At 36.6% G+C, this 16,172-nt stretch overlaps 1 protein-coding gene across 7 annotated transcripts in view; it reads right to left on the minus strand.

Annotated features, from left to right (window-relative positions):
* The window catches only part of MBD5 (methyl-CpG binding domain protein 5), a 186,751-nt gene that overhangs the window by 53,171 nt on the left and 117,408 nt on the right, over positions 1–16,172 (minus strand). For 5 of the 7 annotated variants that reach the window (XM_043894594.1, XM_043894593.1, XM_043894592.1 and 2 more), the window contains exons 4-6: positions 7,908–8,580; positions 2,098–2,200; positions 823–1,003 (exon numbers count right to left, since the gene is read on the minus strand). In XM_043894594.1, coding sequence (XP_043750529.1) covers positions 823–1,003; positions 2,098–2,200; positions 7,908–8,020 — 397 coding nt within the window. In that variant the 5' untranslated portion in view covers positions 8,021–8,580. Of the gene's footprint in view, positions 1–822; positions 1,004–2,097; positions 2,201–7,501; positions 7,646–7,907; positions 8,581–16,172 lie in introns of all 7 variants that reach the window. The other 2 variants (XM_043894589.1, XM_043894591.1) reach the window with 2 other exon arrangements.

Raw genomic sequence — 16,172 nt, forward strand, 5'->3', positions numbered from 1 at the left:
TACATTAAAAAAAGAGATTGGGCTGACAAAAGGTATAAGAATATTATTAGGACAATTGGAGAAACCTGAATATAGATTGCGTATTAGATAATACTATTATATCAGTTTTAAATTTCCTGAATGTGATAATTAGACTGTGGTTTTATGTAAGAGAACATCCATTTGTGTTGAAATATTTATGGGTGAACTGTCACAATATCCGTAGCTCCTGAAACAAAATATTAATTGGTAAGTCTAGGGTATTCAATGAATTGTTTATGTAATTTTTCTGCAGCTTTGAAATTTTTAAAAACTGAAAGCATGTGTGCATGCATGTGTTGGATGGAGGTGGAAAAAGTTACTGACAAGGTGATTTCAAGGTGTTAGTAGGTATTCAATATACAGCTATTAAATGACTTAAAGAATAATACTGCTCGTTCTTGACAACAACAGCTAGCTGCACTGCTAGCTGGACTGACACTATATATTCCAATTCAGCCCTAGGAAAAAGGCTACATTTGTTTCCTAAAAACCAATGACACTTTCCCTTTTGTTAGCTCAGCTCTATGTACCTTCATAGTATTTGTAGGTGCTATTCGGTGTTTATTCTGCTCATTTAACTAAATGACTTGGATAGGGAATTTTGGGAGACAAATTTCATGTGAATTTTTCAGAACTAATTATCAATTGTAGTGAAAAGATAAACCATACATAATTTTAAACGCATTGTGTGTGGTTGAAAAGTGGACTCGGAAAATGCTTGGCAAAGTGGTTTCTAGTGGCTCCTTCTCCAGGAGAGAAGTGGGGGAGGAAAATTCCTAAACCCTTCACCATATTACATACTTGTTCCTCCTCCGGGACTGGTGAGCACCAGAGAAGGGTGTGGGGTTTCCATGCTTTTATGAAGTGTGGCCACTGCAATGATTTTTCTTTTATGTATGCATAGCTTTGTGACATCTTCATCTGCTTTAACATCTTCTGCAGTTCTTTGTTTCACAGCAGCTCCAGGATCAAAATTAAACACCTGGAAAAAGCACAGCCTTTGTTTAAAATATGCCTGTAAAAATATTAAGTAAAAAGATCCCCTTGTTAAAAAAAAGAAGTTCTGCATAGATTAACCCATATATCTGAAGAAAACATTCTCAAGTTTTTAAATTTAAGACAAGCAGCTTTATATATAATGTAATAAATACCTTCTGCTGAACTTACAGTTTTTAGTGGCAGGGAAAATAATGAAAATTATTCTAATTCTACAACAGCCAAGATAAATACATGGAAAAAAGTATAGTATCTGATAATGTTCCCAATTTTAGATTCTTCCTGCTGTTAAATAGTACAAAAAACATATAAAATACAGTTAAAACCCCTAAAATCTGACACTGCTACATAATAATTTTTCCTTTGGCTTTATTTATTTTGGTATATTAATATTACCTTTTTACTGATTTAAAAAAATCCAATACTCTATTTAAAAAATATTTATTGTATATATACATATAAGCTGTTTCAAGTGCTTTTTCTTGAAAGAGGTGACACAAATAAAAAAGAAAAATTTGTCTACTGATCTTTAGTTCTAAGATTAGCACTATTGCAGGTATTCAGGAATAATGACCTGCGTCTATAGTATATATTTATAATCATTTAAAATGATTTTGCTTTTCACCTTGCAAAAGAGTAAAACACTTTCACTTTTGGCTAGAAAGGTTCAGCTTTGTGATTTTAGAAATATTTGTGGCAGATTTATCAACACCGGTGCTAAAAATAACATTGTGGACTGAGCAGTAAGGAAAGAAAATACTGCACTATTAAGAGTGAGCATGGGTATAGCTCTAAGAAAAAGGTGCAAAAGAGGTTTTTTTTTTTTTGCAAAAGAGATTTTGATGAAATATTTAATATGAATATAGGTTTGTCACCTTTGAAAATGACTCTTGGACTTGAACTATTTTCCACAATTTTTAAGCATTCCAAAATGCATGCAAAAGGTATCTAACTTAAGACTTTAAAATGCATATATGATTGGAGAAGTAATATAAAAATGAAATGCCAAATGAGAAAAGCAAATATATGAAACACCTAAAAAATAAAAAATTGCTGATACATCTATTGCGAAATGGTTACCTTGGGAAGAATAAGAGGACATTCCAAGCCACACTTGCATGTTCCGTCAGTAAGCAGGTATGTTTTAACCTGCTCCAAGCAAGATAACAAAGACCCACTGGGACTGTAAAAATAGTTTAAAAAAACATCAGGAAATAATTCTGACTACACATATTACATGAAAAAAAGGCATAATTTATAGTCTCACTGTCCTTCACAGGATAATATTTTCCTACTAAGGAAAAGCATTTTCTTTGTCAATATTATGTTAGCTACTAAATTATAGCCTTTAACACTATCGCTCTTTCTTTTGAACCAAAATATTTCTCAGAAAAATACAGTTTTTCATAGAAAAACAAAAGTATTTTGACAACCGAGAGCAGAGAAAGGATGAGAAAAATGATATTCTTAAAAAAGAGTAGGTAAGAAAGGAACAAGAAAACTGAATAAAAGTAATCATTATCATTTTGAACCAGAAGATCTATTTTGAAAGCTGTTTGGAGAAAAACTGAAATTTAGGAATGTGTTGGAGGTCAAACCAGAAAGTCACTAAGTCTATGAAAGTTTGGGCTAACAAGTTCTTCCCTTTAACCTTGCAGCTCTAGAATCAAGTTGTCCCTCTGTAAAAACAAGTCTCTCTTGTTTTCCCCTCATTGATGTGTTTCTTTAAAGATAGATCAGCATGGCCAAGCTCAAATTCTAGTGAAGAGCCAAGGTGGACTGATAAGGATGCAGAACTCGAAGAAATAGAGTTTTAGGTGGCAGAAGAGTGCTTTGCATGCCTTCCAGCTTGTGACTGGGTAGTACTCTCAATGTTACTACTCTTTGGGTGACAGAAGTCAGTATTACATGACTACTGATCAAATTTAAGTCTATACAATAGGTACTAATTCAGATGACAGGTTAAGTCTTTAATGTTTATTTACAATGAGGATTAGTTTAAAATGGGCAATTTTTATCTTATAACTTTCATTATTAATGTATTGATCTCACAACTTGCATACACATTATGGTTTGAAAATTATTATATACTTTTCATTCAAGAATATCTTTTATTTATGACTATTTACCAAAACTTACACTTAATGCCTTCTGATAAAATTTTTCCAGAAACAACACTTTCCATGTTGTAAACAGAGCATTATACTACTTGTTGTCATTATTCAGTTGCCTAGTTTTGTCTGACTCTTTGTGACCCCATGGACTGCAGCAAGCCAGGCCTCCCTGTCCCTCACCATCTCCTAGAGTTTGCCCAAGTTCATGTTCATTGCATCAGTGATGACGTCCAGCCATCTCATCCTCTGACACCCTCTTCTTCTTCTGCCTTCAATCTTTCCCAGCATCAGGGATTTTTCCAAAGAGTAGTCTGTTCTCATCAGATGACTGAAATACTGGAGCCTCAGCATCAGTATCAGTCCTTCCAGTGAATATTCAGGATTGATCTCCCTTAAGACTGACAGGTTTGATCCCCTTGCTGTCCAAGAGACTTTCAGGAGTCTTCTCAAGCAACACAGTTCGAAGGCATCAATTTTTTGGCATTCTGCCTTCTTTATGGTCCAGCTCTCACAACCGTATGTGACCACTGGGAAAACCATAGCCTTGACTATACAGATATTTGTCTGCAGAGTAATGTTTCTGCTTTTCAGCACACTGTCTAAGTCTGTCATCACTCTGCTGCCAAGAAGCAATCAATCAACTTCTGATTTCATGGCTGCAGTCACCGTTCGCAGTGATTTTGGAGCCCAAGAAGAGGAAATCTGTTACTACTTCCGCCATTCCTCCTTCTATTTGCCATGAAGTAAAGTGAAAGAGAAGGGGACGACAGAGGATGAGATGGCTGGATGGCATCACCGACTCAATGGGCATGAGTTTGAGCAAACTCCGGGAGTTTGTGATGGACAGGGAGGCCTGGCATGCTGTGATTCATGGGGTTGCAAAGAGTCGGACACGACTGAGCGACTGAACTGAACTGAACTGAAAGTGAAAGAGGTGAGTGAAAAAGTTGGCTTAAAGCTTAACATTCAGAAAACTAAAATCATGGCATCTGGTCCCATCACTTCATGGGAAACAAATGGGGAAACAGTGGGAACAGTGTCAGCCTTTATTTTTTGGGCTCCAGAATCACTGCAGTTGATGATTGCAGCCATGAAATTAAAAGACATTTACTCCTTGGAAGGAAAGTTATGACCAACCTAGATAGCATGTTAAAAAGCAGAGACATTACTTTGCCAACAAAGGTCTGTCTAGTCAAGGCTATGGTTTTTCCAGTGGTCATGTATGGATGTGAGAGTTGGACTGTGAAGAAAGCTGAGTGCCGAAGAATTGATGCTTTTGAACTGTGGTGTTGGAGAAGACTCTTGAGAGTCCCTTGGACTGCAAGGAGATCCAACCAGTCCATCCTAAAGGAGATCAGTGCTGGGTGTTCATTGAAGGACTGATGCTGAAACTGAAACTCCAGTACTTTGGTCACCTGATGGGAAGAGTTGACTCATTGGAAAAGACCCTGATGCTGGGAGGGATTGGGGGCAGGAGGAGAAGGGGACGACAGAGGATGAGATGGCTGGATGGCATCACTGACTTGATGAACATGAGTTTGAGTAAACTCCAGGAGTTGGTGATGGACAGGGAGGCCTGGCGTGCTGCGATTCATGGGGTCGCAGAGAGTCGGACACAACTGAGCGACTGAACTGAACTGAACTGAATGGCAGCAGATGCCATGATCTTAGTTCTTTTTTAGTCTTTAGTCTTAAGCTGGCTCTTTCACTCTCCTCCTTCACCCTCATCAAGAGGTTCTTTAGTTTTTCTTTGCTTTCTGCCATTAGAGTTGTATCATTGGCATATATGAGGTTGCTAATATTTCTACTGCCTATCTTGATTCTGGCTTGTGACTCATCCAGCCTGGCATTTCTTATCATGTGCTCAGCATATAGGTTAAACAAACAGGGTGACTGCAGACAGCCCTGTCCTACTCCTTTCTTGATCCTGAACCAATCAGTTGTTCCATACAGGGTTCTAACTGTTGCTTCTTGACCTGTATACAGGTTTCTCAGGAGACAGGTAAGATGGTCTAGTATTCCCATCTCTCTAAGAGCTTTTCACAATTGTCATGATCCACACAGTCAAAGGCTTTAGCATAGCCAATGAAACAGAGATAGAGATTTTTCTGAAATTCCCTTGCTTTCTCTATAATCCAATGAAGGTTGGCAATTTGATCTCTAGTTCCTCTTTCTTTTCTAAACCCAGCTTGGACATCTGGAAGTTCTTGGTTCGCTGGAGCTGAGCTTGTAAGATTTTAAGCACAACCTTACTAGCATGGGAGATGAGTGCGATTGTCTGATGGTTAGCACATTCTTTGGTACTACCTTTCTTGGGAACTGGGATGAGGATCAACCTTTTCCAGTCAATCTTTCCCACTGCTTTTTACAGACCTTTTACACTACTAGGTGTAGACTATTCTGCTTCTACAAAAATACAGGTAGTAGTTTGGTGTCCATAAATAAACCTGCTTTAGAATGCAATTCATATTTTATTTATGGACAACCATGTAAATGATTTAGGCATGTAGAAAAATCACAATTAAAATCCTCAACTTTGTTAACGCATTCATTTTTCTGGGCTAACACTTTTTTCCAGATGATATGCAAAGAATAAGAATTCCCATATTACAGATTGGAGTTCCACCCAATGGGAGGGCCAGCAAGGTGTTTTTGGAGGTCTGGTAGCTTTGATAAAACAAAATCACTAGTTATCATATGAAGAATTCAAGAATATTGTGAAAAGAAACTGTCTCATGTGTTATGGTTAAAGAAAGTCTATGAATGAATCCTAAAGGATTTAATTGTAAATTAAACTTGAATACAAGAATTCCTGAATTCTATAATGTTAGAGTACTCCAGACACTTTAGAAACACTTCCTCTCAATCAGTCAGTTGGGTTCTTTCCTTCAGTTGCAGCTCTTTAATTAACTTTTGGGAGTAATAATTAACATAAAAATAGTCAGAAGTCTTATGGCATAGATAAAGCTTAGAAGATTGGAAGCAGGTGGGAAATTTAATGTGCAGCCTCAATGCCACCCTGAGGCAGGAGCAGCTGGAAACTAACCTAAAAATTATAAGCAAACTACACATTGCAAAGGAAGCTATAGAAGGAGGCTAGCATCTTATGTATGTTCAAGTGGTAATTTAACCACTTACACATACACATGAATCAAACCTATGCTGGGCTGAATTTATCTGAAGGTGTTTTAGCTTATCTGGCAAAGTTAGTTTCCAAAATAATCCCTAGTGTGCAGATTTGGGTTGGGAGAATTCAAACTCACACTAACAGTAGAGTCTACTCAGACTTGGGATGTCACGAGCAAGATAACTGACAGATTTCCAGACTTAATTTGCCTTGACTCTCAGCAACCTAAAAAGCTGATTTATCTTTCATAGGGAGAAAGAAGAAACAAAACAAAAACAAAACAAATAAACTGAAATTATCAAGATTTTTGGAGTTAACTGCTCTTAGTTGTAAATATATAATATTTGATCCTTACAGACTACAACAACTGTAAATAGGAACACAACACCAGTATCTTGCTACATTACACTGATAAAGTATTTCTGGAAGTTTGGTAACAGGATTGGCAATAGAAATACTTTGGGAAAGTTATCCCACGTGTCCTCATCCATCTAATCTTTAATGGGGTGAGCTCCACATTCCCTGATTTCTCATCCCTTCACTTCAATTAATATAGAGCACCTCCTAAATATTACAGAAATTAAAAAAGACGTTCAAAAGAATTTCAGTTGGTCATTAAGTTTACCTCAAGAAATAACTTCTACCAAACAAACAAATCCAGGACAGGATCTGAACTGACTTCTGAGATGTTATAGTATGAAATTGTTTGGGTATGTATCATGGGAAATTCCTTATTTATATAAATACAGCTTCGCACAAACAAGAATTCCATTGAAGCTGAGATACAAATAAAAGTAATACTGATGAACTGAAAGCAACATAATTAATCTAATGATGAAATGTGATATCTTTTAAAAAGTTCTCTTCATCATAGCTTTTTTAAAAATTACATCACAGAGAAAGATTTATGGTATCCTACTAACATATTTACCAATAAACTACAAAGTAAGGAACTTAGGTGCCGATTATTTAATAAAGACTAAAAGTTCTTGCCAACAGTTATTTCATTCAACTTGTTCAACATAACAAAGGCCATCAAAATTTAAAAGAACAGGTATTTACATGTAATCTGTATGATTTTTACTTGTGAGATGACTCCATCATGACTTTTTCTTTTTTATTATTGTATGCAGGGAATAGATTAAAAACTGCACGGAAAAAACAGGTAAATTATTTTTAGTTAATAATCAGGCATTAAGAAACTGGTAATTGAAACTGCCTATAGAGAAAAACACAACCTTACATCAGAGTAGCCAGCAGAAGCACTATGAAGGACAATAATATTGTCAGGAGACATCTGGTCTATTTTCAGTATTTTACATTCTCCTGCGAATGTGGTAATGACGCTCATGGGTTTCTTTTAGAAATCTTCATCTTTTTCTTTATCCTTGTTAGAGAGATAAGCAGGGCGACACTTTATATAAACACAAATAATGCATAAAAATCCTCTCTTGTAACCTAAGGCAGGTTTTATATTGCAAAATAATTTAAATAAAAACACTTAATATTTCCAGCATGAAGATCATTTATTCTAATTGATTTGAGGTGCTACCAGTCACAATATTTTACGTTCTCAGAGGAACAGGCTGTACCTTCTTTATTTGGTGGCTGCAAACTTGGAGATAATGCAGGTAATAGGAAGGGCTCACCTGACGTAAAGCACTCCATTTTGATCCACACGACGCTGCCAACCCACAGGAACTTGTATAGCTGGAAGACCTCCATCCTTGTCCCCTCCGTCACACTCCTTGCCTCCATTCATTTTCTGTGTCTGCTTAGGACTCCCCAAAGATATCAGCAATAAGATGATGTCCTTGTATTACAGGGCATCGTGGCCTTCAAAAATGGCCAACGCAGCACAGTTTTCCCCAGACTGTACAAAACGCATTGGGAAGCTTCGGCTCAGTTTGGAACCAAGTCCTTGAAATCTGCCACTGTAGAAAAAATCAGTTTCCCATTATAACCTACATTAAATAACCAATATTTAATTCCTAAGGATGGTCTACATGGGTAAAAACAAGTGCTTCTGACTAAAGAAAATCATATTCAGTAATGCTGGTACCTGTCTGAAGTGGGAGAGGGGAGGAGTGTAAGTTTTTAGTTCAACATTTTGTCTTGAACCTTCATGGTGGACTAAAAGAACCTCTATTGTTTAGAAACTGGTCTCATTTTTACAGTGTGAGTCAGTTAATATTTCCAGGTACTACCCGCCTTTATAGGCCACATTCTTTAAAGTTTCTCTTCATCTTCCACTCTGAATCCAAGATGTTGCAGGTTGGTTCATCTGATGTTTTCATGTCTTCAAAATTCCAATAAGGTAGCCTGAAACACATATAAATATGTAAACACTATATTTAATAGTGAAAAACCGAGAAGCTGCACACTTTTAAAAATGGAATAAACTGGTAAGTGTAGCAAGCCATTCTGATGTCCTCTGCTGTCAAAATCATATGTCAAAGTCATCTTCTTCCAGCTTGATCTACTTACTCCAGATCAACCAGTTTGTTGGCTCTTCAACACATATAGCTTTCTAATTACTAGAGACAGACTCATAACCATGGCATTACACATATATACAACCTCCTTCTGACAATAAAAACATATCTATCACCTCTTGTGCCCTAACAACTAGAAAGCTATGTGTTAATACAATCACTTTTGATTACTCTTTAATTCTACAAACCCCTATGATTTACTTTTCTAATTACTATATTCACCTAAACAAGAGGGTTTCTTTCTTTTTTTTGAAGAGAAAATTAAAAGGAAATAAACACACAGTGCCTTCCCAAGTATGAGAAGACTTTGCCCCACTGTTCTTGGCTATAAGAGCGGGAATCGCTTTACTTAAGGTTTACAAACTCCCTTCTACTATGGAGTGTTCTCTTCATTCCTTTTCTGTGTCACAATATGCTGTTTGGGGAGAAGACACATTGGCCTGAAACAGCAGCAGTCCGTGCTAAGATAGAATGCTACAAGAGGTCATCTTAATGGAAATGGTGATTAAACAAAGATGGCAAATAAATTTTTAAAAAGATTTGGTACTTAATTCTGGCGAAGAATGTGATACCACAGTTGCTAGCATTGCTGTGGCAAACAAGACTTTTTATAATCAATTTAATACACAGTGTGTGATTACCTTGTGGAACTCATGAAAGTACACTAAAGGATGAATGAAAAAAACTGTTCCTGTGTTATATGAGTGGGACTTGTAGTTTGTTGATAAAAATTTCTGGTGACAGCATCATCCATAGTTAAAAATGCTGAATCTTAAACAACTGAAAATAAAGGTAATATGCTCTCAAAAACTGTGTTAAATGACTTAAGATTCATATCACAGTATTAAGACTGTTTAAATTTTAAATAAAAAATAATATTTCAGTTTTATATATGCATGTATGACTCAGTCAACAAATTAAATAAATTAAACAGTGTTAACAGACATAAAACTACTCAAGTTCCAAACCTTTCTTCAGATTTTTTCATTGGGAAAGTAGGAGAATGTTTTATAGTAAAAAGCATTATGTATTCTGGCATATGCCTTATTTGCTGCCTTGGCTGTGAGGCAGATTAAAGGTGTTATAATGAAGCATATTGGACTTCCCTGGTGGCTCAGACGGTAAGAGCATCTGCCTACAATGCGGGAGACCTGGGTTGGATCCCTGGGTTGGGAAGATCCCCTGGAGAAGGAAATGGCAACCCACTCCAGTACTCTTGCTTTGAAAATCCCATGGACAGAGGCTACAATCCATGGGGTTGCAAAGAGTCGGACACGACTGAGCCACTTCACTTTCAATGAAGCATATACTAATTTAGCTGAAAGTCAGGAACCTCAGGGATGGGAGTGGGAAACATTGGCAAGCAGTGGGAAAAGTAGCAAAAATTTATTGGGAAAAATGTGGAGTATAAAGGAAAGTGCCAAGTAGCGCATTCTCAGTGGTGACTCCAGATGCTAATTACATTGCTAGGCCCACTCCACTGGGTCTATGCCTCTTATAGAAATGACCTGCTTGCAGGCATAGCACCTTATTTCTGTCTCCCACTCATTGCACCTTTAACCATGATCCCTGTTGATCATCTATGTGTTTATTCATGTTTCATTCCACAGTTAGTGAGCAGCTATTATGTATGAGGCCTATGCTATGTGCTGGAGTCCAAAGGTGGTGTGTGTGCTCAGCCACTTAGCTGTGTCTGACTCTTTGCAACCTCAGGCTCCTCTATCCATGGGATTCTCCAGGCAAGAATACTAGAGTGGGCTGCCGTTTCCTCCTCCAGGGGATCTTCCCAACCCAGGGATTGAACCCTCATCTCCTGAGGCTCCTGATTCTTCACTACTGAGCCACCTGGGAAGTTCCACAAAGGTGGTAAGACACCACTTTATCCAAAGCCCAGGGCAATGTCTGGCACTAAAGAGCTGCTGAGGAAAAAAAAAAAAAGAAAAGCTGCTGAGTAGGGAAGAACAGAAAAGAAAGAGGGAGGGAGGGGGTCAGGAAAGGATGGAGAAAGCAAGGAAGGGAAGAACAGTCCCTGCTCTCAGGAAGTGGTAAAGAATTCTGTGTCATTCTGAACTCCCAGCCTGATCAAACAGCAACAGACACTGATGAGTAAATATGATTTTTACAGTCTTTTTTTCACGCTCATTTTATTACCTTACTTTTTCCTAAAGAAAAGTCTTCCGTGGCCTGTGGTCTTTAGATTGGACTAGCTCTCATTTCCCTTACTTTCAAGCTTCCTGATCATTTGATGCCAATTTCTATTTCTTTTTGGTTTGCCTGTTCTTGCGTGTGACTCCAACTTTCCTGAGATGGACTGGCTCACGCCCTTAAGTAATTTGTGGATCTGCCAGATAATGACATCAGACTGATTTCTGCCAAATATCTTCCTCATAATTCAGTAATCAAAACTACAAAGATCTGACGGCTGGGTTTTAGACCTGCAGTTTTATGGTCCTGGGACCACCATCATTACTGTTAACAGCTGGGATCCTGTTACAAATGCAGAATAACAGAACTGACCCCTGAAATCACTGAATCAGAAACCCTGGAGGGTAATCTTTTAAAACAAACAAACAAGCCCTCTAGGTGATTCAACGGCATGCTCAAGTTTTGAGAGCCACTGACTCAGACTTCTGTACCAGCTTCCCTTCCCAGGATAGGACCCGGTTTTACATTTCCACAGCTGGCCCACTTCTTCCTTTTGTTCCTGGGAGGGTCATCCTTTTTTTTGGCTGATACTTTGGCATTTTAGAGGCAGCTTAATTGTAAGGGCCTTAGGAACTTCTCACAGAGCTGAGGTCCAGCGACTATTATCATTTGTTTATCTTCTCTAAGTGGGACTGATTTCCTCAACATTTATTTTATAAATTTGGAAAATTCAGAGATGTTCATGATGAAAATTAAAATTAAAATTGAACTCTAATCTCATCGTTGAATAATAACCATTGCGAGCATGGATGACTTTCAATCATTGTTTTAAAAAGTTTTAAAAGCACACATTAAAAAGAGTCTAATAAACAATGAGCTACCACTCCAAATTTACAACCCATTTTGTCACTTTGCTTATTTAAAAAAGAAAAAACACTTAGAAAATATTACAGATGAAGTTCAATACTATCCCTCACTCCCATCCAGTTTCTCTTTTTAGTTCTGTTCCCCTCCCGCTCTGGCCTAAAGAAAACGAACACTCTTATTCTGGTCTGTAGAGAGTCCCCTGGACTGCAAGGAGATCAAACCAGCCAATCCTAAAGGAAATCAACCCTGAATATTCATTGGAAGAACTGATGTTGAAGCTGAAGCTCCAATACTTTGACCACCTGATGCAAACAGCTGACTATTGGAAAAGACCCTGATGCTGGGAAAGACTGAGGACAGAAGGAGAAGGGGACGACAGAGGATGAGATGGTTGGATGGCATCACTGACTCAATGGACATGAGTTTGAGTAAGCTCCGGGAGTCGGTGATGGACAGGGAAGCCTGGTGTGCTGCAGTCCATGGGGTCTCAGAGTCGGACACAACTCAGTGGCTGAACAGTAGCAATCAATCCTTCCAGGCTGTTTTTACATGTTTATTCCCTATGTATATAGGTAAACAATATTTGGCTTTGTTATATGTATTTTAAAGTTTTTACATAAATACTGTTATACATATATATTCTTCAACTTGCTTTTTAAAATTCAACATTGTTTTGAGTGCTATCTCTGTTGACATATACAGATCTATCTCTTCTGCAGATATATAGATCCAATTTGTTCATTTTAAACATTTGAATAGGATTCTATCATATAAATGTACAAATATTCATCTATTGAAATATCAATCATATTAATGTTGGGTCTGCACATTTAAACTTTGGAGACACTGCCAAATTGCTCTTGAAAAAAACTAAGCTAATTCCAATTTTTTTCTATGTATAATAGTGCCTTCTTTAAATATTGAATTATTACCACTTTGCACTTTATTTTCAACTTAAGCATTTTACTGTGGCATTCAATATTTACTTCCCTTTTGTGGAAATCGATTTTTCTCCTAAATTTTCACAGTTACAAATAAATCTGAGATAAATATCTCCGTACGTAAATCATTGCCATTTTGATAGTTCACTGAGAAGGCCAGGCATCTCAAACTTTTGAAAACCCATGTATGTCCTCTTTTGCTAAATATTATAGTCTATTCTATTTGCCTCTGAGATTCTGATAACTTTATCTTCTATATAGACCAATTATTCAAGACTCATTCAAGTTTTATTTTTATACTTTTATGATTAAAAACAACAGTTTATCCTTTTTTTCAAATTTAACATAAAAACTACATATCCACAACATTTTCTTTTTACCTCTCCTGAAGATTTCATTATGACTTACCCTGTTTACATGGCTTGGTTTAAGCCCAAAAGACACAGATTAAAACAAAAATGTACGGAAACATGAAAGGCACTTTTATCTCACTAACACTGAGGATCAGGGATAGATCTTACACACAGGACATTATTTGAATTGATGTCACAACCATTTCTGGAAGAAATAAAAATAAAATTCAAAAAGTAGGGTATGTGTATGTATATGTGTTCTGAGGAGAATATCTGCCACCATTCTACCAACATTTTCATTTTCCATCCCCCTTTTAATATGCAAATAAGCCTATGAGAATTGGCTTTTGTTGAACTGAATTTTAGTGACCTGATTTAATTCTTTGCATTGGCTTCATTCAGAATTAAAATCAGCTCCTCAAAGAGACACTGTAAATCCTAAGTATTCTCCAACAAATTGTTAATTCACTGATACCTCTTATTAACTGATTTTTTTTAATCATTTATTTGTTTGTTAATCTTTCCCCACAGGAATGTAAACTAACTCCTCGCATCAGGGACCTTGTTTCTCTAGGTTCTTCCAATAGTTTCATTTCCTGATTAAAGCAGGTTTAGTGCCTGGCCTACAAGAGGTGCTTAAATACTTGATGAAGACTATGTACATTCCAATTAGCCAACATAGTTTTATATCCTGATTTTTACCATGTAGACTTCTAAGGTTTTAGCAACACAGGCATCTAAAATGAAAGAGAAGCTTTAAAAAGAAGTCAATAGAAGCTAGTTACTATGCACCTTGACAAAAAACACAAAGGATTTTTTTTTTTGCTCTAGCTTTATCCCTAATGATCTCACAATCTCTGAGTAATAATTTTTGTGTAGAAAAAGTATTATAGGGCTTCTAAGAAAAATAATATGCTAACTTTTTATTTTATTTGTAAAGCATATCAGAATTTTATTTAAATAGCTTATATACACACTTTAATTGGATTAATAAAGGAACCACTAAAATGATTCAAACCATAAAAAAATGAAACCTATATTTCAACATGATGCTAAGGCAATAGATGGCTTTTTCTCTCTCTGCTTTACTGACATTCTTGTGAACCTAAGAATAAACTCACTGTGTAATGCAGTGTTAAGTGTATATTTTAAAAGTTATACCCAAAATACCAAGAAGACTAGATATCAGAGAATATGACATCATGAAAATAAGTAGCTACTTTTCATAAAATTCTCTGAATAACAACAAACATCATATATTTTTCTGAATAATGTCACAAACTTGACTAATGGTGAAAACAATGAATTGATTTTTAAGTCATGTGATACTATGAGTAAATTCTATTAAAATGTTTATCACATTAATCACACATTAATCTTGTGCTCAGTAGCATTACTTTGATACACAGTAGGATAGAATGAATACTGAATGAACTACTGATTTATCAAAATGAGACCATGTAAATTAGATAAAATACCAATATTTAACAGAAGTATAAATTATCACATACTTTATATACAATGATTATAAAGTTAACTCATGAAATATGCAAAGTTTAGAAGTCTCCTCCAGTAAATCAACTATACTTCAATAATAAAAAAAAGGAAGTCTTTTCCATTCTGACATTTGCAAGGATTAACACCTCATGTTCAACACTTGAGAAAAAAGGCTCACGTGAAACCTACCTCTCTACCTAAATTCTGAAACAATATGTACATGCTACAACAGATATGATTGGATTAAGAAATAACATGAGCATTAGCATTTTGAAGCATAATGTCTGAGTAGCTACAACATTATTATTATTATTTGATTGGGTAATAAATGGATATACTCATCTTCTTTCCATTAGTTAAATTATGCTTGTTAGGGTAACCCTAAATGATATTTGCCCCTTTCAGTTATCTTTCACCCTCATATCAATTTACACAGTTCCTTTATAGCACTTAGCCAGCCCTCCCATCCAACCTTGCCACCTGTTTCACCTTTCACCTATTTGTTTAAGCTATGCATTTTTATTTATGAGAATGCTCATTTTACAGTTATATCTTCTTTCATTTTTAAAAAATCTTCCAATAAATTAGCTTCATTTTAACTCTGGTTGTTATTTTCATTTGGTTCTTATCTTCACTGTGTAGCTACCTCTTCCAAAACAGACCTCTCAGATACATCTTTTGTAAGAGGCCTAATGCTTCTGCCAGGCTCCACTTACTCACCCCAAACTACCCCAGCGCACTTTACATCTGTTTTACAAAATTTATCAGGATATCATAAGCAGATCTTTCCTGCCCTGATCGTTAAAACTCTCTGGTATCAAACATCCTTGCCCTTTCAGTGTAGAATAATGTTAATGTTCAAAAACTGTGTATGAGGATGACATCAGTCCTCAGAGGCAAGGTAACAAACAAACTGAACTCTGCCCATCAATGGTCAGGAGGATAACTTATACAGGCCATTTCATGCTACCAACGTTCAGCAACTTACACATTCCAGGCACACAGAAGCCTTTAGAAGACTAAACCCTAAATGTAGCAGGCTGCAATTGGCCACAAAGATCTTGTAGTTCCTTCCATTAGGAAATGAGATTTATTACTCTACCCTTTGGCTCTGGGCTGGCCTTGGGACTTGCTTGGATCAGTAGAATGTGATACAGCTCAAGGGATGGGCCTAAGCCTCAAGAGGCCTTGTATCTTCCACTCTTGCTTCTTGGAATGCCCCTGTCACACAAAGAACTGGAACTGGCCCTTTGAGGATGAGAGGCCATGTGGAGAGAGAGAAATCCAGCTGGTCCGTCTGAAGCCCCAGACACACACATGAGACCTGCCAGCACCATGTGGAACATGGATGAGCTGTTTCATGGAGCGTAGCCTAGTCTTCCAACCCACTGAATCAGCAGTATTATTTCAAACAGCCAAACACTATACTGGAAGTGATCTGAAAGTCTAAAATAGGGTTTTATTTAAATTAACTACAGTATTGAGATGCTATGTAGCTCTATCTTTTCTTAGGTTTTGTTGAGGATAGTCATTTCGGTTTATTTTTGTTTTTATTTTTTAAATTTTTTTGCCACACTGTGCATCATGTGGAATATTAGTTCTCTCACCAGGGATTG

The sequence above is a fragment of the Cervus elaphus genome, chromosome 33 (genome assembly GCF_910594005.1).
Source record: "Cervus elaphus chromosome 33, mCerEla1.1, whole genome shotgun sequence".
In the NCBI taxonomy this organism is placed as follows: domain Eukaryota; kingdom Metazoa; phylum Chordata; class Mammalia; order Artiodactyla; family Cervidae; genus Cervus; species Cervus elaphus.